Here is a 27,680-nt window from a genome sequence, read left to right on the forward strand (position 1 = left end):
TTTGTTTTGTTTTGTTTGTTGCAGTACTGGGGATTGAGCCCAGGGTCTTCACATTGAGCTACATTTTCCTCCCTCCCTCCTTCCCTCACCTTCCATTTAACCTTCACTAGGTTGTACAGGCTGCCCTTGAACTTGTGATCCAGGTGTGTGCCACTATACCTGTCAGCTATTCTCCATGCTATACTTTGGTTTGTTTGAGTGTCTGTCTCTGTCCTAAGCGGTCATTGCTCTAAATTTCTTTCTTTTGGAATATTTTAAAATTTACTCTAAAAACAATAGTGAAATCATAGAAGTATAGCTTTTATTTCACATGCTGTTTTTGCCTGCACTTTATATGTTGGACTCTAAATGGTATGAAATTTGAATAAACAATAACTCAGTGCTGAAATTAAGCACATAACTGTTCTTAATGTTAACTTTTTCCCCAAATAAAATCATTTTAAAGGGGAAGTTAAAATTTTAGTTTTGAAGCTGGGTGTGCTGACATACTCCTATAATACCAGAATTTGGGAAGCTGAAGCAGGAGGATTGCTGCAAGTTTGGGGCCAACCTGGGCTACATAATGAGTTTAAGACTAGCCTGAACTACACAATGAGACCCTGTCTCAAAACAACAACAAACAAACAAACAAATAAATAAAATTTTTAATTGTGATGTTTAAACATCTAAGGTTTTATGTGAGCTATCTTATTTTTAATTCCTCCTTTACCTGTGTTAGGGACTTAGGGTCAGAACCATCCTTGTTTTGTTAGAGGAATGTGTCTGTGGATTTTTGACAATGAGCCTTTTACTTCTGCTTTTGTGTAATATGTTTTGATTCCTCAGCTGGTAGCTTTGTTCTCCTTATCCTCTTTTCCTCCTTTTCACTTTCCAAATTTATCTCCTGTTTGCTTCCTCTGTGAAACCTTGCCTAACTTTCCTTGACCCAAGTGTATTATTTCCATCGCAACTTACCTGCTGATATCAGCATTTATTGTATTGTATTATAAGTGCTTGTTTTCCCATCTGTCTATCTCATTAAAGTCTAAGCTTCTGGAGAGATGGAATTTGAGCATATTATTTTTTTCTAGCAGTAATCCCTCCTTTATAGTAAATGTTCAATAAATCTTTGGATGAATGGGTATAGGCATGAGGATAATGAATCATTTGGTCACTGGTTGGGGGAAATGTATATCTATGTCAAATAAAGTTGCATTGTTTGGCTTTTCTACAAGATATCCCTGTAACTCTGTCAGTATTAATCAAAGAGAAGTTTACTAAAAGAGGGTTTCTTTTTACAGTAATGAGAAAGTAAATAGAATTGTCAGATAAATAGCAGTGGAGATACTCTTGCATTTGCATTTTTCTTCAGAGTCTTAGGTGTTGCAAAATAGAACATTGTAATTCTGAAATAATCTTACATAACTTCTACGTGTACATAAATTCAAATTGAATTTTGAGTAGGTGGCATAATTTGAATAAAGGTTTATTTTTAAATAGATTAATTTAGAAATATTTCCTACTCCATTTGTGCTCGTATAACAAAACTCTTGAGACTGGATAATTTAAAAATAATAAATAGAAATTTATTTTTCACATTTCTGGAGGCTGTCAAGTCCACGGTCAGGGCACTGGCAGTTTCTGTATCTGGTGAGGGCTGGCTCTGTCTGCTTTCCAGATGACAGTTTGAACTCTGAGTCCTCACATGGTAGAAGGAACAGAAGGATAAGAGGGTACCAATGTCATGTCATTACATAGTGGATGAGCAAAAGGGCCCTAAGCTAGTTTCCTTTAATCCCTTCACAAGGTACCAACCCATTTGTGAAGGTGGAGCCCTAATGATTTAATCACTTCTCAAAGGCCTCACCTCTTAAAACCACCACAGTAGAGATTAAGTTTTAACATGAATTTTGGAGGGGACACAGTCAAACCTTTGCAGTACCTAAGTAAGATCTATTATAAATCAAATCTTTGAAATATCTACTAGAGTACAATATAAACTTTTCTAAGGAGTATATAATAAATATTAGATTGTCGTGTAATATATATTTAAACCATTTTAACAAATTAACCAACTTGTTTCATGACCTAACATATTAGCTAATAGGCAATGAAGTGAAATGAATTGGTTTTTACCCAGAGTTCCTTCTTTCTATTTGCCCTACAATAGTGATTCTCTGTAGAGAGCAGTTTGGTATCCCATCTTCCCCATTATCTGGAGACATTTTTTGTCACAACTGGGAGGGCCATGTGCTACTGGCATCAAGTGAGTAGATGCCAGAGATGCTGCTAAACATTTTGTTTTACTGTACTCAGAATACCTTCCAACAGTAAAAAATTATCTGGCCCAAAGTGTCAGTAGTGTCAGGTTGACATATCCTGTTTTTGCTATTGAGGTCTGTAGGGCTTTACAGTTTTGGAGTTACTGTGGGTAATTTGACTCTTGCTGTCAAAAAAGGAACTTAACAGAAAGATTAATTTTGAGTTTACCATAATGAACTTGAAATAAATTGTCCTGTATGACACACTAGAGAAAAGTTTCTTGTGTCTAATTCACGACCCTGAGCAGCCATAAACTCACTGATGACCCTTGTACTACTTTAAGTTTTCTTTGGAGGAGCTTTGTGTGTGACCTTCATGGCAATTTAAAGGTATTTAATGTTATTGTGCAATGAGATCTGGCTATCAAATCTTGAAGTCTTTTCAAAGTAGTGGCAACAACAAATGTAAAGCTCCCAAAGAGCCACCCTGACAGCTTCATCTACAGCTCCATGAATGTATCAGAGAATGAAACAGCTGGGCCACTGTGGCTTTGTCTTCCTTTTCTTTGGTGCTCAGTATTGTGGCCTGTTCATACATCCTAAGTTAACCACTGAAAGAGCTGATGGAGACAGGGATTGATAAAATCCTGTGCCATGAATAGTTTTTCATCTTTTCCCTGACAGCAGGACATTTCCCTGATGTTGTTTTATAATCAGTACATTTGTCAGAATCTGAGAAATCAATATTGGGACATTTCTGTTAACTATAGTCTACACTTCATTCAGATTTCACCAACTCCCCATTAATGTCTTCTCTCTGTCCAGGATCCAGTCCAGGGTACCACACTGTTTCCAGTTATTCTGTCCCCAGATTCCTTTGATTTATGACAGTTTCTGAGACTTTCTTGTTCTTTGATATTGGTAATCTTGAGTGGTACTGGTCAGGAATCCTAGTCCTCAGACTAGGGTTGTATCTCATGGTTAGATGGGTTTTTGGAAATAATGCCATGTGGTTGAAGTGCCCTCCTTATGGCATCATATTAAAACTGCATGATAGCCACATGACATCACTAGTGATTTTAATATGAATGGTTGTGGTTGTATTTTCTAGTTCTGCACTGTAGTTATTATTTTTCCCATTCTATATTGGTTGATAAAAGTAGGTTACTTGGTTTAGCCCACCCTCAAAGTAGGGGAAATTAAGCTGTACCTTTTGAAGAAAGGAAAATCTAGTATATATTAAGTAGAATTCTTGTGTAAAATTTGTCTCTTCTCTCCATTTAAAAAGTTTTTTAATCATTTGTTTTATATCAGTATGGATTCATGAATACTTATACTTTGTGTTATATCTCAATATTTATTCTGTTGCTCAAATTACTTTAGCTTTGGTCATTGGAAGTTCTTCATGATGGCTCCTATATATACATCCCCCCCTCCCCCAATTGAACTCAGGACCTTGTGCTTGCCAGCCAGGTGTGGTGCCACTGAGCTCAATCCCTGGCCCTCCTATGCCTTTTTAATATGCCACATCCTTTAGTTTTCTACTGTTACAGGGAAGTAATTCTCAACCTGTTAGACATGTGGAGTTTGTGTCTCAAGACACTGAAGAATGGACTCAAACACAAAGGAGGTGAAGAGTAGGAAAGTTATATTAAGAGAAAGCTCCTGAGAGGCAAGAGGGGTCCCAAAAGTGGATTGCTGCTGAGGCTGTTTGTCTAGGGGCTTTTTATACAGCAAAACCACATCACGGGTTACCTTGGGTCAAACTATAATCAATTTATAGGATTACAAGTACAATCACTTAACTCATAGAGATCTAATAGAAAAACAAGGTACCTAGCAAGGGTATGTAGCTCGGAGATGTCAGGCATTTCTGGAAGGGGTAGGAGTGAGGATCAGAATATCCTGATCATCTTTCTGTGTGTTTGTTATATTGTTTCTATGTGTTTGTTATATTGTTTAGGCTTTTGGACCATACAGTGCTAGTTCCAGTACTGCTTTGGACTGTCATTTATCTCTGGAGAGACTTTCTCTCAACTCAGCCCTGGACCACTGGCCTGGTGGTTTGCTCATCTCTATTCTAACTCTGTATTGTGCCTGGATCCTTTCTAACTGCCTATTAGTCTCTACCTGACTTAACTATCTCCAATACTACTTCCTTACTTTCTGTTCCTACAAGATATTCTAGGCTTGTCTTGTATTTTCCCTGCCTCAGCCATAGAATCTTCCATTTCTCCAAGAAACCCTAGCACTTTTTACCAGAGAATGGTATTTAGAAACTAAGAACTGAATGCTGAGCATAGTTATTGCTACCATAGTGTCATTACTTCTAGGCCCTCTCAGTGAGGCAGAACAAGACAATATGTATATAACAACTAAGCCAAAATAAACATGTATCAGTTATTTCTGTGTCTATTAAGCTTAGTGTGAATTCATACTGATGTCTTAACCATCCTTTAGAGAATTTGTTCCAACCTTTCTTGCTTAAGTGTAACTTCCTTCTCCAACAGTGTGAAATCTGGTTTCCACCATCTATCACCCACTTATTTATATATTCAACCATATATATATATATATATATACACACACACACACACACTGAACATTTTCATAATTGTTAACCTGTATTCCAGTGAAAAGCAGTTTTATCAACTGGAACACAGTAATTATGTACAGGTCCTTTTTTGCTTTACTCTTGCAGTTTCATGTCAAAACACCATTTTCCAGTGTTACTAGAGGAGCACCTTTATCCCCCAACTCCTTTCAGTGCAGTTATGTCAGACATCTGTAGTATAATTAGATTCATTTATTGTAATAGACATTTTATCCAAGGATACCCCATGTCCTATTTGATGTTTCTTTTTCACATTAATGTTTAATGGATTTGCACACAATATAAAGTTCACTCTTGGGCCGTGGATTTAGCTCAGTGGTTCCACCACCTAGCTTGCAACTGCAGGGACCCAAGTTCGATCCCTGATACCAAAAAAAGTTCACTCTTGTGGTATCCAGTTCTGTGGATTTTGGTATCTGCTACACAGGTGCTATACAGAATTGTTCTTTACCCTAAAGTTCTCCCTTGTGGAAACCACTAAACTGGTTTTGGTCCCTGTGGCTTCTTCAGAATGTTCTATGAATGGAATCATACAATAATTAGTCTTTGGGATTGGATTCTTTCACTTTTAAGTTACATTGATAATCCATTTGTTTGCTTTGTGCATCAACAGTTTGTCTCTTTTTATTGCTGAGTAGTAGTGAAATGTGTAAATGTACCACAGTTTTTCATTCTTCTTTTGAAATGAATCCTGGTTGCTACCAGTTTGGGGTAATCATGAACAAACTGCTGTAAACATTCCTGTACAGGTATTTGTCTGAACATCCAATTTCAGATCACTCAGAAACACTTAAAAATGTAATTACTGGCTTATATATGTTTATGTTTAACTATCAAAAACAGCCAGATCATTTTCTAAAGTAGAGGAAACACTTCATTCCTACCAGCAACAAAGGAGAGTTCCTTTTGCTCTGCATCCTTCCCAGCATTTGTTAGCCATTCTTGTGGGTGTGTGCTAATATCTCATATTTTGTTTTTTAAACAAAAATGTTTATGAAAGAACAGACAATACAAACATAGAAACAAACAATCCCATCTCATTTATATAACATAGATGACCCCACCTTCTCTATATAACATATAAACCATCCCTCCTCATTTTTATAAATATATAAATGACCCACTTATAAGGGACCATTCAGGCCTTGTAAGTGAAAAAAACCCTTCTGCCTTATTTAGCATAAAACCTACTGCTTAGACTTTACCAAAAAATTTCCTCCTTCTCATAATTTGTTATGTAAGGTTATATCTATTTCTAGATTCTGAAGTTTCTGCATTTCAGTGCTTGCACAACCCATTTAAAAATTATGAATGCTGCTATTTCATGTTCTGATTAAAAACTCACAAGCAAAACACAGAAAACAAACCAAACAAACCACACATCATATGGATGATCCAAATGGAAAGGTTAATGAGCTGTAATAGTTTTGCAACATCAAAAGCAGCAAAGACCCTGAATATAATTTACTTAAGTCATAAATACTGAGATTGAAATAAGCACGTATAAATCACATTTGGGCTCCATGAGCTGAAAGCTCTCCATAAATACATAAAAGTGTGTATCAAGTTCAAAACGAGCGAGGTCGCTGGCATTTTAGTACTCCCACTCATCGGATTTCAGGTCGAGATAGCTGAGGATGTTCTGGGCCAGCTTCACAGCCTGTTTCCTGGCAGCCTTACACCTCTCCTCACCCTGCAGGTCCACGGCATCCAGGGCTAGCAGCTGCTTGGTCAGCAGCTCCTCCAGCCGGATGTAGTTCTTATCAGCTCGGTTTCCATCGAACGAGAGGACCTCTCCCTGGATCTCCGACAGGCTTCCAAGCACATCCCAGACTGCCTGGTGTGAGGGGTGCTCCTCACAGGCAAATTGCTTCCTTTTCTCCAGTGCCTCCTTTAGGTCGATGTGAGTGATCAGGGTTTGCACTTCAATCACAGCCCTTCTCCTGGCTTCCCGGATGCAGGGGTTTTTTTCAAGACTTACCTCATCCAGCTGTCCAATCAAACCCTGCAGTTCTGTCTTGGAGCTCAGGTACAATTCAGGAGGGTTCTGAACTTGAAGAAATTCATTTTTTATTTCTCTCATCCTCTTGAGGACCTTTTCTATTTTCAAAATGGAATGGTTCTGTCTCAGGTCAAAAGCATGTGTAGTATCGGCTTCCTTCTCTAAATCCAAATACTTCAGTAATTTGTTGATGTCTTCCACCACCTCCCTCCGATAGTTTCTGATTTCTGTGTGCCCGCACACATCTAGAGCGTCCAGATTGGCAGTCAGCCCGGAGAACACGCAGGACAAGTGCCTGCAAGTCTCACTACTGTCCACACCCATCAGGAGCGCCACGACCACACCTCTGGCCTTGTTCACTTCACACATCACAGAGTTGATCTTGGCGACAGAGGGGTGTGCATCTTCAGAAAGTGGCAGGGAAGGCTGCTTTTTCACGCAGTCTTCGACAATCTCTTGCACGGCACAGATTTTGGTTAGTGTGTAATACCTTGCTTTCCGTAAAGAGATCTTGCCTCCGGTTTTAACATGGGTCAGCCTCAGAATGATATCCTGGATGCCTTCCTTAATGTCATCAGTTATGCAGCTGCCTCCACTGTAAAAGGGAACGATCTTCTCTCTCACGAGGGCCTGTGCTTCATTGAAGATGTTCTGTATTTCGATCCGATGCGGGTGGTTTGCATTCTGCTCCAACTCTTTGAGAAGGCGTTCTGTCTCCTGCGCCGCCCTTTTCCTAGCTTGCTGAATGTCCTCCTTTCCTTCGGTATCTACAGAGTCTATTTCAAACAGTTGCTTTGTTAGAAACCGCTCCAGTTTCTTGTAATTCTTGTCACTTGACAGACCACTGAAACTGATTACTTGCTGTTCTATACTTTTTACTTCCTTTTGGATTTCCTGAAGTCTAGTGATGGAAGGATGTTGGTTTCCCATATCCATACTTTGGTGGTGTTCAGTTGCACAAGCACTCCCATTAAGCCGGAAGGCTGGCTCAGCACAGGTTCCACGGTCCGGGGTTTCCATCCAACGGCTCCCTCGAGGCGGACGGTCCGCTGAGTCAGGCCTGCGGGCGTCCGGGCCCGGCGCTCGCCTGCTCCCTGCTCCCCGCGCGCCCGAGTCTGGCGCGCGCCCTTCCCAGGCGGCGGCGGCGGCGCCGGAGCGCGGCCCCTCGCGGCCTCTTCCGCGCGTCCCGTTCCGGCTGGCACTGACCCGGGCGGTGGCGAAGGGGCCGGCGGCGCGGCAGCAACTCCGTGCGCCCCGGGCGTGAGGCCGGCCCGCCTGACCTCACAATGAGCGCCGGGCGGAGGGCGCCGGCGGGAGGGGGTCCGCGGGCAGCCCCGCGCCCGAAAGGCCGCGTCGCGCTCACCTGCGTCTCCCCGCTATCGTGCTCCGCCGCCTCCACTTCCGCAGCGCCGCGGTCGCCGGCCCCGCCCCCGGCCCACGGGCTTCAGACCCCGGGAATCCCGGCCGGGGCCCGCGGTTACTTTGCGCCGCGCCGCCCAGGCCGCCGGCGGCACCGCCGGGAGAGCGCACGGTCGGCCGCGCTCTCTCATATTTTTAATTTGTATTTTTTGATTGACACATGATGGTTAGCATCTTTTGTGTCTCTTTTTGCTATACATGTTTTTTGGTGAAGTGCTTTTCAGATCTCTTGTCCACTTTAAAACTGAGATTGTGTTTCCTTATTCTGGACTAGCTCCGAGGGATGCAGGGCGATTGCATTTTACTTAATCTTGTATACCTGCTCAAAGACCAGACATGTTACATTTTCACAAGTAAAATAATGTCAGTTCTTAGAAGAACATTTAAAACCTCTTTTACTGTCAGAAGTTGTATTGTTTCTGGGGTTGTAAGAAATGTTAAAGTTGATTGAGTGGAATAGCTTGTACAATGCAGAAGTACTTTTCTTAAAATTATTATTGCCTGCTTTATTTTGTTTGTTCTTCTCCAGTCTGCTCTTTAAAAAAAAATTGAGCTAATTCCCCTTTGGGGAAAGGGAATAAAGTGATTATTACGAGTAAAAATTGCCGGATTAAAGATCTAAATATTAAAACAGAAACACTAAACCGGCTGGAAGAGAGGTTAGGTAGAATTCTTGAAGCCATTGGTGTAGGAAAAGATTTTATGAACAAAACCTCAGTTGCCCGTGAACTAGCACAATCAACAAGTGGGATCTCTTCTTACTACAAAGGTTCTGCATAGCAAGAGGAACCACCAACAGTGTGAAGAGACAACTTACAATGTGGGAAAAAATTTACACCAGCTGTTCCTCAGACAAAGGTCTATCTAGAATATATAAAGAACTTTAAAAAAAACCCAGACCTCCCAAATTTAAAGACCCAATCCAAAAATGGGCATCTGAAATGAACAGACATTTCTCAGATAAAGAAGTAGAAATAGCAAATAAACATATGAAAAAATGTTGAACATCACTGGTCATTCGAGAGATGCAAATGAAAACGAGGCTGAGATTCCACCTCACCCCAGAAAGAATGGCTGCTGTCATGAAAAAAACCAATAACAAATGCTGGTAGGGCTGTGGGGAAAGAGGAACCCTACTCCACTGCTGGTGGGAGTGTAGACTGGTGCAACCACTGTGGAAATCAGTATGAAAATACCTCAAGAACTAGGATTGGAGGTCCCATTTGACCCAGCTATTCCTCAGCTGGGGATCTTCCCCAAAGAATTAAAAGAATCATACCACAGTACTATATGTGCTCCCATGTTCATAGCAGCACAGTTTGTGATAGGTAAAGCTTGGAAACAGTCCAGTTGCCCATCAACTGGAGACTGGATAAAGAAAATGTGGTTTTTAAAATAAAATGGAGTATTACTCAGCCATAAAGAATGAGAAACTAGAGCCATTTATAGCTAAATGGATGCACATTGAGGTGATACTCTTAAGTGAAATAAATAGGACACGCATGTGTAAATACCGAATAGTTTCTCTAGTGTGAGAAACTGAAAGTGTAAATAAGGACTAAAAGGTATAATAGATAATGTGAAATAGGAAGAAAAGGGGCAAGTGGGAAGTGGGAAGGTGAAGTGGGAGGGATAGGGGAAAAGAAAGGGAATGGAATTAATATGAGAAAAAAAATGGAAACAAAGCCTTTGTTGAAGGAAGGGCAGGGGAATGGGGAAAAAATAAGAACTAAGATGGATTATGTACAGGTGCAAATTTCCAATGATGAATGTCATTATATTGTATACCTTAAATGTACCAATGACATTGATAAAAAAATAAAAATTGCCTACAGTTCTCTTACGCAAGACTAATCACTGTTAACATTTTGTTATATTTCCTTAGGTTTTTAAATATACATATTATTTAGAAGATGTATACAATTGTTGGTTGTTAAATTGTTATCAGATGATATATATCGTTTTTTCTATCTTCTCTCCTGTATCATGAGTAAATGTACTGAAGTTTTTTGGTTTGTTTTTTTTTTTTGGTACTGGGGATCAAACTCTGGTCCTTGCGCTTGCACAGCAGGGGGCGAAACCACTGAGCTAAATCCCCGGCCCCAAGGGTTTTTTTGTTTTTTGGAGACAGGGTCACACTGTGTAGTTCAGGCTAGCCTTGAACTGTGTAGCCCATGCTGGCCTTGAACTTGCAGCAATTCTGCCTCAGCCTCCCTAATGCTGAGATTACAGGCATGCACCACCACACCTGGCCGAGTACATATGATTTTAAATTACTGCAAAAGTTTGAATATTACACAGGGTCACAGTTCTTTCCAATTTTTTGTTGTAAATATGGTGAATTTCTTTTTATGTATATTTTTGGAGACTGTCAAAATTAGTTCTATCAAAAATTAGTTCTTTTCTGAGCACCTGGAAGGAAGCTCCCCCGCTGCCATCCCAAGCTCCTAGGGCAGAGAAGGTGAGCTGCACGGGTGCCAGAAGCAACCCCCCCCCCATGGAAATGAGAAGACATGTAAACAAGCCTTAGAAAAACAGACTTCTGGATCACTTACAGCAACCCCAAAGGGAAACGAGATGGAACAATCTGATACTCAACCACCTGGACTCTCTGAACTGGCAACAAAAGATGATCTGGAAAAAATGAAATCAGAAATAATTACTCAGATAACAGCAAAGATTTTGCTCATGGTGGAAGACATGATTAATAAATCTAGACAGGACACAGATAAAAAAAAATAGAGGATCTGAGGAACATGATGGAATCCCAACATAGGAAACAAATGGAATCCATAAAACAGATGCAAACAGATTTCCAGGAGATTAAAAACTCCATCGAAAGTCTGCACAGCAGAATGATCCAATGTGAGGATAGAATTTCAGATATAGAAGACAAGATTGCAATTAGTGAGGAGGAAAAGAAAAATTGCTTTAAAATTGTAAGGGAACATGAGAAATCAATCTAGCAGCTGCTAGACGATGCAAAGAAGAATAACATAAGACTGATTGGAGTCAATGAAGAAAGAGGAGAGAGTGCAGATGACATAAAAAAACTATTCACACAAGTGATGGCAGAAAACTTCCCAAGGAGGGGAAAAGAACTTGACATACAGATAAGTGAGGCATACAGGACTCCAGCTAGCCTTGATCAAAAAAAATCTACACATAGGCATATAATAGTTAGGATTCCAGAAATCCAGCAGAAGAACCAAATTCTACAAGCAGTGAGAGAAAAGAAACAAATCACACACAAAGGAAAGCCCATCACAATCACAGCAGACTTCTCAATGCAAACCCTCAAGGCAAGAAGAGCTTGGAGTGATGTATTTCAAGCCCTAAAGGAAAACAGCCTCCAACCCAGATTGTTGTACCCTGCAAAACTATCTTTCAAAATTGATGGAGAAATAAGATATTTTCATGATAAAGAGCACCTCAGGAACTTCATGAATACCAAACCCGTACTCCAAAAAATTTTAGACAATACCCTAGGAAAAGACAATGAGGATCACAACCCCAGGAAACCCAGGAGACTGAATCCATTGGGCGTGACAAATTAAACGCAAAGGGGGAGAATCCAACAAAAAGAAAAAGTCATGACAAGGCTTTTAAAACTTTTAACTTCATCTCCCTAATGAGTATGTAATTCAATCTTGTTATTGTACTGATTAGTATTTTCCTGATTCTAGAGTTGCACACCTTTGTGCAATACTGGCTATTTATCATCTTCTTATGTCTACTTTTTAATTGGGTTGTCTATCAATGAGCTGTAAGAGTTCTTTATATATTCTGGTCATAGGTTATATGCATTGTAAATATGGTCTGTTTAAGGACTACTTTTCATTTTAACGATGTCATTTAAAGTTCTAAATTTTGATAGAATCTCATTTATCATTGTTTTTCTTTTATACATGTCTTTTGTATACTAGGTAGTTCTAGCCTACCCTGAATTCATAAACATTTTCCCTTATAATTTCTTCTTAAAGTTTTATAGTTTTAGTCTTTCACATTTAGGTTCATAGATCCGTTCAGTTATTTTCATGTATGGAAATAAAGGGTTGAGGTTAATTTTTTATATACAGATACCAGGTGTTCTAGTGCCATTTGCTGAAAACACTATCTCTTCCTTGGCTCTTGAATTGAGTTTATATTCTATAAAATGCTAATGTTAAATAATCTTTCAAAACTCAGTGGACCATATATGCGTGGTTCTATTTCTAGATTCTCTGTTTTATTCCAATGATCTATATGTCTTTCCTTACACCAACACTCCCTTGATTACTGTAGCTTTAGAAGAAGTCTTAAAATTAGGTACTAAACATCTTCCAACACTGTTTTTTTTTTTGTTTTTTTGTTTTTAACTTTTCTAGGTCCTTTGTACTACTACATAACTTTTAAATTTCAATATCCAATTCTTCATTTATAGCAAGTATACACAGACCTGAATTTTTATATATACCTTGTGTTTTCTAATCCTGCTAAATTCAAATACAAGTTCTAGGGGCTCCTAGAGATTTCTTAGTATTTTTCTCTGTAGATGATCATTTCATCTACATGTAAAGATTTTACTTCTACCTTGCCAATCCTATCCTAATTGTGTCATTTTATTGCCAGACTATTTAGGTGGGGACTAGGTTTCAAAGTTCAATGGACAGAAAAAGAGTAAGCATATCTGCCCTTGTTCCCCACCTTAAGGAGAAAGCATTGTATCTTCTCCATTCATATAAGGCGTTTTTGCTGGAAGTATGGAGTACATGTCTTTAATCTGTTGAGAAGTTTCTGTTCTACTTCTAGTCTCCTGATAGCTTTTACCATGAACAGCTGTAGAATTTAGTCCAATACTTTTTCTCCAACTAGTGACAGGATCATATGGCTTTCTCCTTTCCTCTGTTAAAATGATGACTTTTGGGGGTGGATCTTCCAAAGCTGAACCAACACTGCCATCCCTATAACAAAACCATTTTCTACATCCTGCCAGATCTGACTTCTAATTGTTTTGTTAAACAAATTTCTATCTATGTTCATACTTTTTTCTTCTATTATCTTTATCCAATTTTAGGATTAGCACAATGTTGATTTCCTAAAATGAGAGAAGAAGTGTTCCTTCTTTTTTCTGCTTTAATTGTTTGATATAATTTATCAGTTAAAATGTTTATGAGCCTGCTGTTGTCATATAGGTAGGTTTTCAAGCTAGGAATATACTTTCTTTAATAGGTGCTATTCAAGTTTTATATTTCCTCCAGAGTTAGTTTCATTAATTTGTCTTCCAAGTTACTTCTTAGAAGTTGTGAAATTTATTTCAAAACAGATTTTTGTAATATGCTTTTTATATCCTCTTAAATTCTGTAAAATCTGTGGTAATGTCTCCTAGATCTTGATATTGTAATTTTTAAAATGTATAATTGATATTGTGTAACAGGAAGTAAAGGTCTAAAGGAGCAGGGGAAGTGGGAGGGATAAGGGGAAAGGAAAAAAGGGAAAAGAAAAAATATGAGAAAAGGAAAAAAGTGGAAACAAAGTCTTTGCAATTAGGGAAGGGTGGAGGGGGTGAAGGGAGGGCAGAGGAAGGGGGCGGGGGAAGAACCAAGATATTCATGTAATGGTACAAGATCCCAATGATGAATGTAACTGTATTTTATACCAAAAATGTACCAATAAACTTAATGGGGGAAAAAAAATTAGTTCTTTTCTAATTAACATATTCATGCTAAATGTGAGGAGTCATTTGGGAAATTTCTTCCAAGAATACTAGAGCAAAAAATCTCATAATAGAAGCTACTTAAAATTAAACAGGAAACACATAAAATGTAACAAAAGATACTTAATGTTTTAGAAAAATAAACCAGTTTTTCAATTTTAATTTTTGTGTATCTTAAAATTTTTACACAAAAAATTCACTTGACTGCCTTTAGTTTTTGTTTGTTTTTTATTTTTTAATTTTTGGTACCAGGGATCAAACTTAGCACCTTGTGAGGCAGGCACTGTGCCCCTGAGCTAAATCCCCAGCCCTGCCTTTAGTTGTTTTTATAAACTGATAAAATGTAAATCTGTCTCTGTTCCTATAATTTTTAGATTTATTTAGGCACTCATACATTTTATACTACTTTTAAGGAGGCAATTGTGGTGATCTCTGGTGGCTATTTTAATTTCAAGTTGTGTTAAAAGGTTACTTTTGTTCTTTCAATACTTCCCAAGCTTAGTTTGCAAGTTCTCAAGAGGATTGTAAGGAAAATTGAATAAATAACTCAATGAGGTCAGCCCCTTTGTAATAAGGGAAATAAGTTCTTCTTTTCTTAAATGCTTCTCTTAAGACAATTTGGCAAGAAAAAATGAAGACTACATCAAACAGTATGAAAACACATGATTATCTTTCCATTTATATGCTTTTTTTCTAGAGTTTTATTTTCTCTTAAGTATCCAATGCAACAGTGGTTCTGTACTGTCTTCATTCTACTTTTTTAAAAATTGGAGTCTCCTAATTCACTGCAGATGCACCTTGTCAGGGTGACCCTCTGTCCTTGAAGGTGGCGTGGGGTAGATCAGATCAGCTTCATCCTGGTGGAGCTATTTGGGCTCTGCTTTGCGTGTCCCTGCTCTGTGCCTTGAATGTATACCTTGTGATTCTGTTTTATGTGTTGATTCCCTTTGTAAAATTCACACAGTGATGCCCTTGGCAATCTGAATACTGAGTTCTTATTACTACTAGACTGCACTTTAGTATACCTGCATGTTTTGCTTTTTAAATCACTTTTACTTACTGCAGTGATATAATTTAATGAAATATTAAACTGGTAAGAGATTTTTTTTTTAATTTTGCATTAAAATTAACTGAATACTTTGGAACACTCAAAGATGCATCGTAAAAAATTTATTGATGAATTAATTGTGGTTGGGAAAACTATAATAGCTGCAAAAAAAAATCAGTAAAATTCTGGAAGAATTCTTTACCTTTTTAGATGTCTTAGTTTTTACTGCACTTTAACCATCTAATAACCAAAAGCAACAGTAATGCATCCTCAGACATAAGGCTTGGTCCTGAATTAAAGATTAGCTAATGGGTGTTACAGCTGTGCTTTAACTTGAAGTGTTTATAGTATGTATGTAGGTATGAATTTTCCTTCACAGGTATTATAATGGGCATTTTTTTTTTTTTTTTTTTGGTACTGGGGATCAAACTTGGGTCCTTGCACTTGTGAGGCAGGCGGTGGAACCACTGAGCTAAATCCCTGGCCCCTTAATGGGCATTTTTTATTAATCACCACTGTTAGTCCTGTTCATGGATAAAGTAGCTTTTACTGTAAATTATAGTTAAAGATATTAAAACACATTGTGATTGAATACTGACACATCAGTATTGCCAAACAGTGTGCATCTGACTGGGCCTTGACAGTGGCTGCAAAGGGCTTTATGCTTGCACACTTCTGCAGTTGCCACTTTAACATTGACTCACAAGCTGTTGTGCCTCAGTCTTCTGGTCCTCCCAATTTCTGGAGGCTGGCTCTTGAACCTATGTTGTGTTCTTGTTGTTTGAGTTGAAACCTGTTATTACTCTTCTTGCCTGGACTGGTTGCTGTTTTGTTTTGTTTTCTGGAACCTTCTCAGAATGACTTGCCCAGGTTGATGCAGGTAGTTCCCATAGCTGCCCATCCAGAGTCTGGATTCTTGTTACAAATCAAACCTTGATTCTGACAGCTTCTTTAAAAAAAAAAAAAAAATCACTATTTTACATACTTAATTTGGGAAATATGGGAAATGTTATCTCCTTTGTACACCCGTAATTTTCAATAAGAGGAGTGGGGTTTTAAAACAAATCTTTTTGTTGAGATATATTTAGAAAAGTGATGAAAGTATAGATCCTTGTGACTATTTCAGGGTAAACAGACCCAAGGGTCCCCATCGTCTTCGGGAAATTCAAATCTCTCCCCTCTCAGTCACATTCTTTTATAGTAGAGGTCAGCATACTTTTTTTGTTAAAGCATCAGATAGTAAATATTTTTGGTTTTGCAGACTTTTTGGTCTGCCATTGTAGCAAAAGCAGCCATAGACAATTTGTAAACAAATGAACATAGCTGTAAAACGTAAAATTTTATTTATGGACTTTACTTTTTGTTTTGTTCTATTTTTTAAGACAGGATCTCCTATGTAGCCCAGGCTGGCCTTGAACTTGTAGTGATTCTCGTGCCTCTGCCTCACAGCTGATAATTTTACTCAGATTAATCATTTTTGGCAGGAATTCTACCCAGGTGATGCCTTATCAGCCTCAGCATCTCATATCAAAAGTCTCTTACTATTAGTTTGTTTTAGTATCGATGATGTTAAGTTTGCTCCCTTGGTTAAGGTGGTGTCTGCTAGATCTCCACAGAAATGCTACCTTTTTCCTGTTGTGATTAGTATCTGTGGGCTTTGAGACTGAATATCTTATTCCTTACAACCTTTTACCCAGTGGTAGAATCTTTGTCAGTTTCTTTTGAATATTAGGATTTTAAAAACATTCTGTAATTCCAATTGTTTGTAAATATTTGAGATGTAACTCTTTACACAGTCTCTAGATGAAAAGCTCTTAAAACTTGTACCACAAATAATTTTCTGTATAGAATTTAAACATTTTAAAGTTGCCATTTTACTAGAAGAGCAAAGAGTGAAGATCTAGTTCTAAAGATGGAAGCACTGAGTTCAGATCTTCATTTCATGCCTGATTACATATTTAGCCCTTATAATCCTCACTGCCTTTATCTGTAAAATGGAGACAATAATCAATACTCCTTATAGGATCATTGTGAAGATTAATGTGGTAGTGTATGGAAAACAGTATACTGCTCCACTTATAATAAATAGTAAGTATTAGATTATTATCATTTTTATTAACACTAATATATGCTTACTAAAATGTGTAACAGCAATATAGAAAGAAAAATGGAACATTTAGTTTATTAAAAACTAGACACTAAAACATTTGATTTATTGTACTTTTCAGATTTTTTTATATGCCCTTTTGTTAGGGATAGATATTTTGCTAAAAGTACTTTGGAAAACTTAAGTCCATTTTGTGCGATTCTTTATAGTTGTGGTGTAAGTGCTTCAGAAAGAAGAGACTCAGATACTCAGACCATAGTGTTCCCCAAGACTAAAGTGAAATAACTGGATGCAAGCCTGGCGTATTTCGTGATAGATCTTCAAATCCATTGCTCATAAACACACAGTGAAGTCTGAGGATAGTTAAAATTCCTTTAACAAATAGTTTCTGTGAAAATAAAAAGAAGTTAGCAAGCATGGAAGCTATCATGAATTACTAGGGTTGTATTAGAAGCCTTCAGACAACTTAAATTGGTTCCCAGTGGCCAGAATGTGAAAGAATTGAGGACAACTGCATTGGATTCAAACACATTAAATATCTTCAGATCTCGAAGCTTATAATGATACAAAAAAATGTTGCTAGAATGTGCACTATGAACCACCTTCTGTTATTTAGTTGCTGCATCACCAGATGCTGATAGATTAATAGCTGATAGATCCTGGGCTTGTAGATGAGCAGCTTCTAAACATTCAACACTCTCAACTTTTAACATCAAAACCATAATCTTCTCTATGACTATTATCATGATTTCAGGCAGTCTATAATAGTAACTTGTCCAAATTTTACTTTCCCACATCTGGAAGTTATAGATTTCAGGTTCAGTTTTATTTATGGTGTTTCCAGAAAGTTCTCATGTGATAAACTGATAATTAATGTATTTTTATTTCTACAAACTGTTACTAGATAGAAAGTTGATAACTAGGTCCTTAAAACTTTAGAGAAATGCATTTTTTTGGTATAGAGTGCGAGATAGGTGTCTTTATACAAGTTCTTTAATGGGGTAGCCATTGGAAGTTTTCCCTTCATCTACACATATTTTAATATAAAGTTTTAACACTTTCAGTGTATATAATCCTTATATTGTAAAGGTGTTTTTGTGCTTGATGTATATGTTCTTTTGTAATTGGCTAATAAATAAGTTTAATTATAAGTGATTCCTGTGCTCCTGAGGATCTTTATGACACTAAATTCAGTGTGGTTGAGTTTGGATGAATGTGATGTTTTACGCTGTATGTCAAATAAAGAATGAAGAAGTAGGGTATGCTAGATTTTCATCCAAAAATCTTTGGTGATTGTAATGTCATACATTTTCACACACAAAAAATTAATGTTCTGTGAAATGGACTTGATTTGGTCATTGTATGTGAGGTTTCTTTTGAACTTCTTGATGTGGAGGAACTCCACAAAAACTATTTCATTGCTTTCCACAAAATCCTTTCTTTGAGAACACACAGAATATGGTGACATCCAATGGGAAAGGATGTAAATTCTACCAGGACCCCTATTGCTACACAGTTGAGGGAAAAAAGGTTATCCTTAAACTTGAAGTATCTAAGTCATTTGAGATGAGTTTTCCATCAGGCAGGGGGAAAAAAAAAGGAATGATTACCAAAGATCACACCCCTGGGATACATACAAGGTTATAGCTAACTTCTTATTTTTCTCAGGAGTGCCATTAAACAGACCTTTATGATTAAGGTTTTCAGGCATTGCAAAATGTTTACTATTTTCATATTCTGGAAAAAATAACAGCTCCAATTAGAGATGTGATCAGTTAGAGACACTTTACTGGCTTTATAAAGTTGTGCATATGTTGGGAACTTTTTTAACATATGTTTGATTCAGGGTGTATCAGTTTAAAAAAGAATAGTGCAATGTTTCTAAGGAACTAGATCCTCAATGATTCTAGTTAGGCGAATCTTCATAAGCAGGGATATAGGACATTATTGACATAATTTAAGTGTATTCGTGTCTGAGCTTTGCTTGGGAATTTTAACAGAAAAAGAATATTAAAATCAGGCTTCTAATCTTGGCTTTACCACTAATTAGCCTTCCTCAAGTCACTTAATTTTTCTGTCTCCCCTTTCCTTTTTCAAAATAGTAAAATGAAACTTAAAAACTAAGGAGGTCTAAGCCATATCTAGTTTGAGGATCCTCTCATTTTCTTTTTTAAAGAAATATGATTTGACACAATTTAACTTAATTTAATAAATATTAAGTGGTGAGAATTCAGTCCATACAAGGAATTCTAGGCACAAGGAATACTAAGAAATGATGGCCTTGGGGCCGGGGGATTTAGCTCAGTGGTTTCGCTGCCTGCTGTGCAAGCACAAGGACCTGAGTTCGATCCCCGGTACCAAAAAAAAAAAAAAAAAAAAAAGAAAGAAATGATGGCCTCCTGTCTCTCAGGAAACTCCAGGTTGAAATTTGTGATGTCACAAAAGTTAGAGAAATAGAGTATATAAACAGATGACTGCAAAGACTTTGTGAACTTTTAGAACAGACTTCTGTGAAAAACTAGGGAGTATCTCCCAAGGCATCAGCTCTGACACCCACCCCCCAGTCTAAATTAGGTTTCCCTGTTGTACTGATGTGCTCTTTCTTTATAGCATTTGTCGTAGTTTGTAATAATACATTTCTGGGTGATTATGTCCTAAAAATCTGTCTCTCCTTTTAGGGGAGAAAGTACCTGAATACTTAAACTGGCAGTGTTATTATTGTTCGTCATGGTATGCTCAGGACCTTAGCATGGAGCCTGACAGATGGTAGGCATTTAATAATGACCTGTTGAATGCAGGAATGACAGTGCAGGGCATGATTCATCCTGGGGACAGGAGCAGTTGGTAGTAAGATGAAGCAGAGTCCAAGGAAGGCTTGGTATAGAAGCATAGGCAGTATTTAGGTTCACTCAAAAGTGGAGTAGGCAGTCTCATCAAATGGATAGCCACCCAGGCAGAAGATAACTTGTGACCAGCTATGAGTGTCCTGCAGCATGTTGTGTATAAGAAAGTAGACTGAAAGCAGATCTTATGCCAAGCACTCAGTTATATCCCTGGTATATCTAGACTAGGAATCCATATATACACCATGGATGTGGACTAAAGGAATACACAGGTGAGTACAGTACTGATATTTTACAGTCATATAGGTTCTATTGTGATTGGAAAATCCAAACTTGTTTAAAGGCATTACTGTATTTGTGGTAGCTTTTAATCTTGTATAATTTCTCATTACAGTGCCACCACATAAAGACCTATGAAATATTTTTACTTAAAAATATCCACCTAGTTTACCGTAGGTATTGGAGAGCCTGTAAAGGGTTTTAAAGAGGAACTTGTCAGTTTTGTCTGGTGGCAGTAGGAGGAAAACTTGGACTCAGCCCTTCTTACCATCCAGGTGAGAAGGGCCTCTGCTAAGGTAGTGGCAGAACCAGGGCTTTGAGTGCTGTTTTCCCAGGCGTAGCCTTAAAAAGCAAATGAACTCCTAAATTGAATCTTCTTACCAACATGGTGAATACCAAATATACACATACATGAATATGCATACGAACGTGTACTCTTAACAGAAATTGAAGTTCCAGGTTGTTCTTTTCCTCTATATTATTTTGTCTTCATCTTTCTTTTTTTTTCTCATCCTTTTCAACTTGTGACCCTTCAGTTTGAAATTAAATTTGGGCTGTAAGTTGACTCCCTGGATCTTTTCTTCACAAGCTTTCTTTGTATTTATTAGAAGAAAAAGATTAACTCAGGGTTTCCAAAATAAAAGTAAAGATTGTGATTAAAACTGAATTAGAATCTTTATTTTGTATTATTTGCCAATAGCAAAATAAATAGCTCAAAATAAAAGCAGCTTTAAAGTAAGTCCTGGAGCCTTTGAGAACCCTTGGATTTTAATTAAAGAAACACAGACTACCATCACTTTCTGTTTGTCAGTGGAAAAATTATGTATTTTTAAATTTTCAAAGCTTAGCCTAGCAGCACATGGAGTACATCTGTTGGTATTCAGAATTTGGGGAACACAAATGGATTCAGATGTTTAGGCCCTTTGTCTTTACTGGTCTCAGCTCACCTCACCAGCTGAGCATGGCACAACCCAAACACAGTTTTTGAAAACAGAGCAGCTAGAGTTACTTCTGAAGCACTCTCTTGGGGACAGATAAAGTCAATCTCTGTTTATGTAATGAAATCAGGAGCAAGGGGTCTGCTGTAGTACTTTGTGGATGGGATTCCATTGGTGTTGTCTTTCAGGGAAAGGACTGGATTTAATAAAACCTTATTCTGACTTGCTTTCTCTGGGGGGTGCAGTCCATTCTAATGGATTATTTTGAACTATTTAGGTAGTGTTAGATCTTCTCTTTAAGCAATTGATTTTAGCAAATGGTTTACTATGAAAAATGGGACCCTGATCAATTTTACCTGATAAATGACTCTTAAATGTTAATCTTTTTTATTGAATGCTACTGGTATTCACTCCGTGTGGGTGGGTAGGTATATGTGTATTTAAATAGTTTCATCTTTTTGGTGAACTTACATTTTAATTTAACTTGAACTTTCAAAACAAACTTCTGGTTTAACCTCTTCTCAAATACTCATGAAATCCTTCCTATTTTACAAAATGTTTATAAAGTATTCTTAAAAGTAAAATCTCATAAAAATCTTTGGTTCAAGACCAGAGTTCAAAGGAAAATCCGTTTGGTTTTGATTTGAAAACTATAAAAACAAAATACCCTCAAAATGGCAGGGTGTGAATTGGTAACTTCAATTTTACTGCAGTCGGCCAAGCCCATCCCCAGATGTTTCCAGTTAAAAGCCAGGAATGCTAACTTGAGTGAATATCATATGAAAGCATTTCTTTCTCTGTGATTTTTTTTTCTGAGAAAAATAACAAAGTCTCAAATGATTTAACTTTAATTAAAGAAATAACTTTTCATATATGTTGTTTAAACTTATACAAAGAAAAATGTAATATTCAAAGAAAATTGTTATATGACAGCTTTGCAAACATAGTTCTGAATACATAGGGGTTGAAATATTATAAAGGCTGAAAAAAGATTTTTAAGAGGTGTTAAAGTCCTTCAGAAATTAAAATCATGTATTTCTAGATTTACTGTAATCAAAGAGAACTTTTAAACACTGAATTCATTTAAAAAGGAATGGTTAGTCATTTCAATGTTTTCTTTAGGATTTTTCTAAGAGCATTTTCCATTAAAATGTAAATAGTAAGTTTTCTTTTATTTCTGACCAACTATACATTCAATTTTAAGAAATACTTTGATGGACATCTAGGAAGACAGAAAATATAATAAGATAAAAGAAACTATAATATAATTTTAAAACCATGGGTTTCATAATGTTTCTCCAGATAATACTAGATTGTAGGTGGATCTATTCATGAACTTGAAACATGCTTCCAATACATCATTTTGTATTAAGAGGAAAGATACTGGTAATAAATTTGAATTTATGGAAATTGGCATTTGTTCAGAGAAAAGATGGAGTGACTCTTTGTAGCTAACCTAACATTAACAGTTTGAATGTGAAACTAAAGATGAATTTATTTTGAAAGCTTCCCTAAACCGTGAAGGCACAGGAGCACATTCCAGCTGTAAAGATGAAACAGGTGTTTCTCTTTTCATCTCCTATTTGGTGAAATTTTGATCGACATGTATTTGGGAGCTCAGGAGGGAGACAGCTCAGTAGGTCTCTGATCTGTGTTTGCTGTTGGTGAGTGGCTAATTTCATTTTTTGAACACGATGCTACTCAGCCTTGAAGACATGTTGCAGAGTGGACCTTTTCTGCTGCTCCAGAGAAAGCTGATCCTTTCACCTTTTGGTTCCACCAACAGCTGATGTGTAGTCCTCGCTTCTCTTCTGGTATTGCTGTCTGAGGCAGCTCCTTTGTGACCGCGCAGTGCCCTGTGCCACTGTCCTGCGCTCACTTCTGGCTGAAGTCCCTGGGCACAGTGGCTTCCTCTCTCCTTGCAGATGACAAGCACTTTCCAAGGCTCAGTTCATTTTCCCCTCTTAGATGTCAAGTACAGTCTCAGTGCATATCCCTTTTTAATTTCAGTAACTTTCATAGACCATTTCATGATAATATAACTTAAGGATTTGGTAATAGTTCAATGAATTCCCAAGGTTGGGAACTAGGCTTGTACGGTGAAAATATGGGGGCCCTGCATCATAAGTAGGAGTTCAGCAAATACAGATTGATTCATGCATGCCATGTTAATGTACAAGGCAAGAGGTATTAAAGTAGCATACACTGGGTTTAGAGAATGAAAGTAGAAATGGTAGAGGTGGAGTGTAGTGCTAGGTTCATTGTTCATTCATCCAGTGAGAAGGTTTTGAAACACAGGGGTGAACAGCTCAGACTAAAAATCCCTGACCATACATTCTAACAAGAAATTCCATGTAGATATAAGTAAGTGAATTAATAAGAATGTTAGAAGTTGATAAGCCCTTTAGAAGAAAAATAGAGATGAGAGATGGACTTTATTGAGAGTGTGACATTGAGCAAAACTTAAAGTAGATGACAGGTTAGCCATGGGAATATATGTAAGACCAAAATAGAGAACAGTTGTGAGAAGCCGGGAGGTGGGAGCACCCTGGCATGTTCCAGGAACCAGAAAGCGGCCAGTATGGCCAAGTGGCAGGGTGGAGTAGCAAGTTGTAGAAAAACAGGCCAGAAAGGTGATACGGGCTACACCACTTAGGCACTTGTAGGCTGTGTCATGTCTTTGTGTTTTACTCTGAGTCAAATAAGAAACATAGCAATGTGGAGAAATACACCATTTTAAAATAAATTACCAGTAGATTAATGGTTGTTAGGGCTGGAGGGTGAAGGAATAGGGAGTGACTGCTAAAGAGTATAGGGTGTTTTAGGGGAGAAGAAATGTTACAGAGTTACTTAGTGATGATAATTGCACAGCTTTGAAATATAAAAACACTGAATGTATACTTTAAAAGGGTGACATTTATGCCTATGGATTACATCAATAAAACATTGCAAAAAAATATTGATTGCCATGGTTTGCTAGAACCATTTTTTACAATCCTTTTCCATGTCATTGGTATGACATTTGTCTTTGAAATTCAGATTCCTAACCAGATATATCTTTAACTGAGGGAAGAATCTCTTGGTGTTGTTGGCTATATTTTCATTTGAAGTTTTAAAAAAGTTAATGTATTTTAAAGTATCTTTGCCAAAATTATTACTGATTATGAAATCAAATGAAATTCCATTTGCGTGCATCTTTTACATACTCATTGACTGTTATTTGGTAAGATATGATAGTGAGATATTTTTAACCTCTGACTATCACAGGGAATGTCATTTCTAGGATGAATTCAGACATTTTACTGAACTAAGATTTTTTCACATAATTTATTTTGTGATTCTTTTATAGGGTAAAAAATTAGATCAATATGATAATGCTCTTCAAATTATGGTCTAAGGCATGCAAGTGAGAAGAATGCCTTCGTTCATTCCATTGTCCAAAACCCAAATTGCATGATGTTCTCTTCCTCAAGACAGACTTTTCTAATTGAAATATAGCAGGAAATGTATTTAGCTGGGGGTTTCAGTTTTTTCTTCTATGTTTTAGATTTAACTTTGGCATTTCCTAGGCTTTTATTTTATGACAATGTAGTAAAATTGATCGAAATATTATGTGACCATATTTTAATTTTTTTCTCTTTTTACTTGTGGGAGAGAGGCATAGTATAATTTGGGTTTTATAAGTAGTTTAAGTGGTTTTCATTACAGAGGAAACTATTGAATCTTACAGCTGTACTCTCAGAAAACATTAACTCTTCTTTGGCAACACAGAATGTAGCAGCACTTAGCTTGTTGATTTTCTTTATTTTTCTTTTGTTTTCCAGTTCCAACACAGTTTGTAAGTAATTGCAGAAGTTGTAACAGTTTGGTGAAGTTGTAAATCACAGCATTTGCTCAACTTTTTCTCTTTGAGGATTTTGAACTAAGGGGCCATCTCAGCATTTTAATTAGCATGAAAATTAAGCATTGCATCTTCTTTTTAGGGTTTTTTAAGCCAACGCTTAACTTTGCAGGCATTGTATCTTGCTTATGCTGCCCCTTTAGGATAGTTCCCTTCATGTAAGATGTGTTTTGTTCTTGTTGGGTTTGTGAAAAGGCACAAAGGGGGTCCAGAGCTCATCTTCTAAAGTGTACACCACATTGAAAGAACTCCAAAACATTGTGAAGTAAACTCTGTTAGACCAATTATGTTTTCAAAATTTTGAGCACTTGAGAAATCTGTGGTAACTCAGATTTCTTATTTACAAAAAGTCAGCACCCTAGGAAAGAATTAATCTGCATTTACCTCATTGTTCCATTCTGAATGAATGTACTTAGAGGTTGATTAAATATTTTTTCTTCTTACCACGGGAAACTATGTCCAAATCCTTAAGTAATTACATTCTTAATACAAACATTTCTCATTTTCTTACAGTGGTGAAAAGGCAGGGTAGCTTTCAAATCCCTCTATTTTTCATTTGTGTGATGGTGACTCTAAATTGAGTTTAAGCACTTTGGTCATTTAACTCCCAACCAGCTTAATTTAGAAAGCATAACATTTCAAAGTGGTTTATTTAATAAAACTGCATTCTTTGAGGGCTTGTGAGAATATCTGAAGTACTGAAATAAGTCTGAACATACTTAAGAGAAAAATAGTGTTTTAACCTCATGTAAAAATTTGATTTCAGATGATGAGCAGAAGGCAAAATGTACATCTTTATGATCTTTTAATAAGATAACCTGAGCATTTAGAAAATTAAAAATAAAATACTAATTGTATGAGCAGGTATTACCTTCAAAGAATTTGTCAAAGTTTAGGATCTTTGACATGCCCTATCATGGTTAATATATTTTTATGGTACTTCATCTTTGTACAGCTTTGTCATTCCCATTAGATTGTGAATCATCTATAGGTATGCATTTGTTCATCTTTTTATTACCAGTAAACTAGTGCCATCACATCATGAGGATTCATTTAATGTTCATTTTATGGTCAGTATCATTCTTAAATCCAGTCGGGGGTTCACGAAGTGGGCAGGGGGTGTAATTCAGTGCAAAGGCTCTAGGTTCAATCCCCAGTAATGAAAAGGAAAAAAAAAAAGTAGAACATGGGTAAGCATTTTATAGTAAAAATTATTATTCTAGTCTTATATTTGCATATATGTCTATGAAGTTGTGATGTAAAATGTATGTATGAAGTATAGTAACAATTTTTCTAACTATACTAGAATTTAATCTGCATATGAATTTTGAATTTTAATATTTAACAAAGAAATGTTGTGAATTTTAATTAAGCTCAACATGAAAATTTTTACTAAATCCTTTCTCATAATTTGTATCATTTTCTGTTAGTATCATAAATGAATAATTTTTTTCTTCAGCATGTGTTATATAATCCTTGTTTTGGATTTGGGGTATATAATTGAGTTATAAATATATAAATTATTTTTTATAAAATATATGTTTGAAGAAAGGCTAGGGATTATCACAGACATTTCCCTGATATTTCCATTATATTTTTAAACTTCTTTTTACTGTACATTTATTAGTTTAGGTTAATTGTAGAAGTAGGTTGATAACATTTTTAATACATTAGAATGGAATGAATATTATTGTCAACTGATTCTATAGATTTAAAATTTTGTGATTAAAGATAATGAGATTCCATGAAGCTCAGTGAAATTTGGAAAATAATTTCACTTCATGAAGTTTTCCAGTACATGAAAAGTTTCCCTCTGTTATTCACTGTTTTTTTTTTTTGGTACTGGGGATTGAACTTGGGTCCTTGCGCTTGCGAAGCAGGCAGCGAAACCACTGAGCTAAGTGCTCGGCCCTATTCACTGTTTCTTAAAAGACAATTTGATTTTGAAATTGGGTGTCAGCAATTAGCTTATCAAGAATTATGTTAAATATTTATTTGAAAAGAGTACAAATTCGAATCTTCCAAATCAACCCAGCATCCTAAATGGCAACATGTCACTTTTAGAGAATGTTCAGTCCGTTGTGCGTGCTCGAGATGGGACAGAGATCACTAACAGGGTCACAGAGTCCTTATGGTGAAGCTATTTCTGCTTGGCTTTGTCTAAATTTGTAGTTCAGATCTTTCCTGGTGCTCTAGAGCCTGTAAATTAGGAGGTACTGTGTTGGTAATGCTGTGCCTGTGCCTTTTTTCTTCACTTCTCTTGTAGGGTCAGTACAGACCTTCGGATTTGTTGTGTCCTGAGACGTATGTTTGGGTACCCATCGAGCAGTGCCTTCCTTCACTTGAAAACTCCAAATATTGCCGTTTCAACCAGGACCCAGAAGCAGGTATGTTTAGAGCAGAGCTTACCTGGAGATCGTTGGCTTTGTTTGCAAGATCCGTGTGCACTTTGCAAGAGTAGCTTTATCTGTTGTAGAGTGTGCACGTGTACATGTGCACTTGTGTGTGTAAAGCAGGGGAAAACGTCATACATGCCTGTACACATTCACAGTTTGGCAGAAAATTAAGAAACTTCTTGTATTTGGGCTACATAC

At 37.0% G+C, this 27,680-nt stretch overlaps 2 protein-coding genes across 14 annotated transcripts in view; one reads left to right on the forward strand and one right to left on the reverse strand.

Moving 5' to 3' along the window:
* Nucleotides 1–27,680, forward strand: part of Ate1 (arginyltransferase 1) — a 161,582-nt gene that overhangs the window by 99,081 nt on the left and 34,821 nt on the right. For all 13 annotated transcript variants that reach the window (XM_004838795.4, XM_004838799.4, XM_004838798.3 and 10 more), the window contains one exon: nucleotides 27,353–27,473. In XM_004838795.4, the coding sequence (XP_004838852.1) occupies nucleotides 27,353–27,473 (121 nt within the window). The remainder of the gene's footprint in view (nucleotides 1–27,352; nucleotides 27,474–27,680) is intronic.
* LOC101706545 (BAG family molecular chaperone regulator 5-like) lies at nucleotides 5,037–7,968 on the reverse strand. The gene has a single exon (XM_004838793.4). The coding sequence runs from the start codon at nucleotides 7,874–7,876 to the stop codon at nucleotides 6,449–6,451; it is 1,428 nt and encodes a 475-aa protein (XP_004838850.1). The 5' UTR covers nucleotides 7,877–7,968; the 3' UTR covers nucleotides 5,037–6,448.

This window comes from Heterocephalus glaber, unplaced genomic scaffold (genome assembly GCF_053883595.1).
Source record: "Heterocephalus glaber isolate CG9 unplaced genomic scaffold, H.glaber_assembly_v1.0 deba00001497, whole genome shotgun sequence".
Taxonomy (NCBI): Eukaryota; Metazoa; Chordata; class Mammalia; order Rodentia; family Bathyergidae; genus Heterocephalus; species Heterocephalus glaber.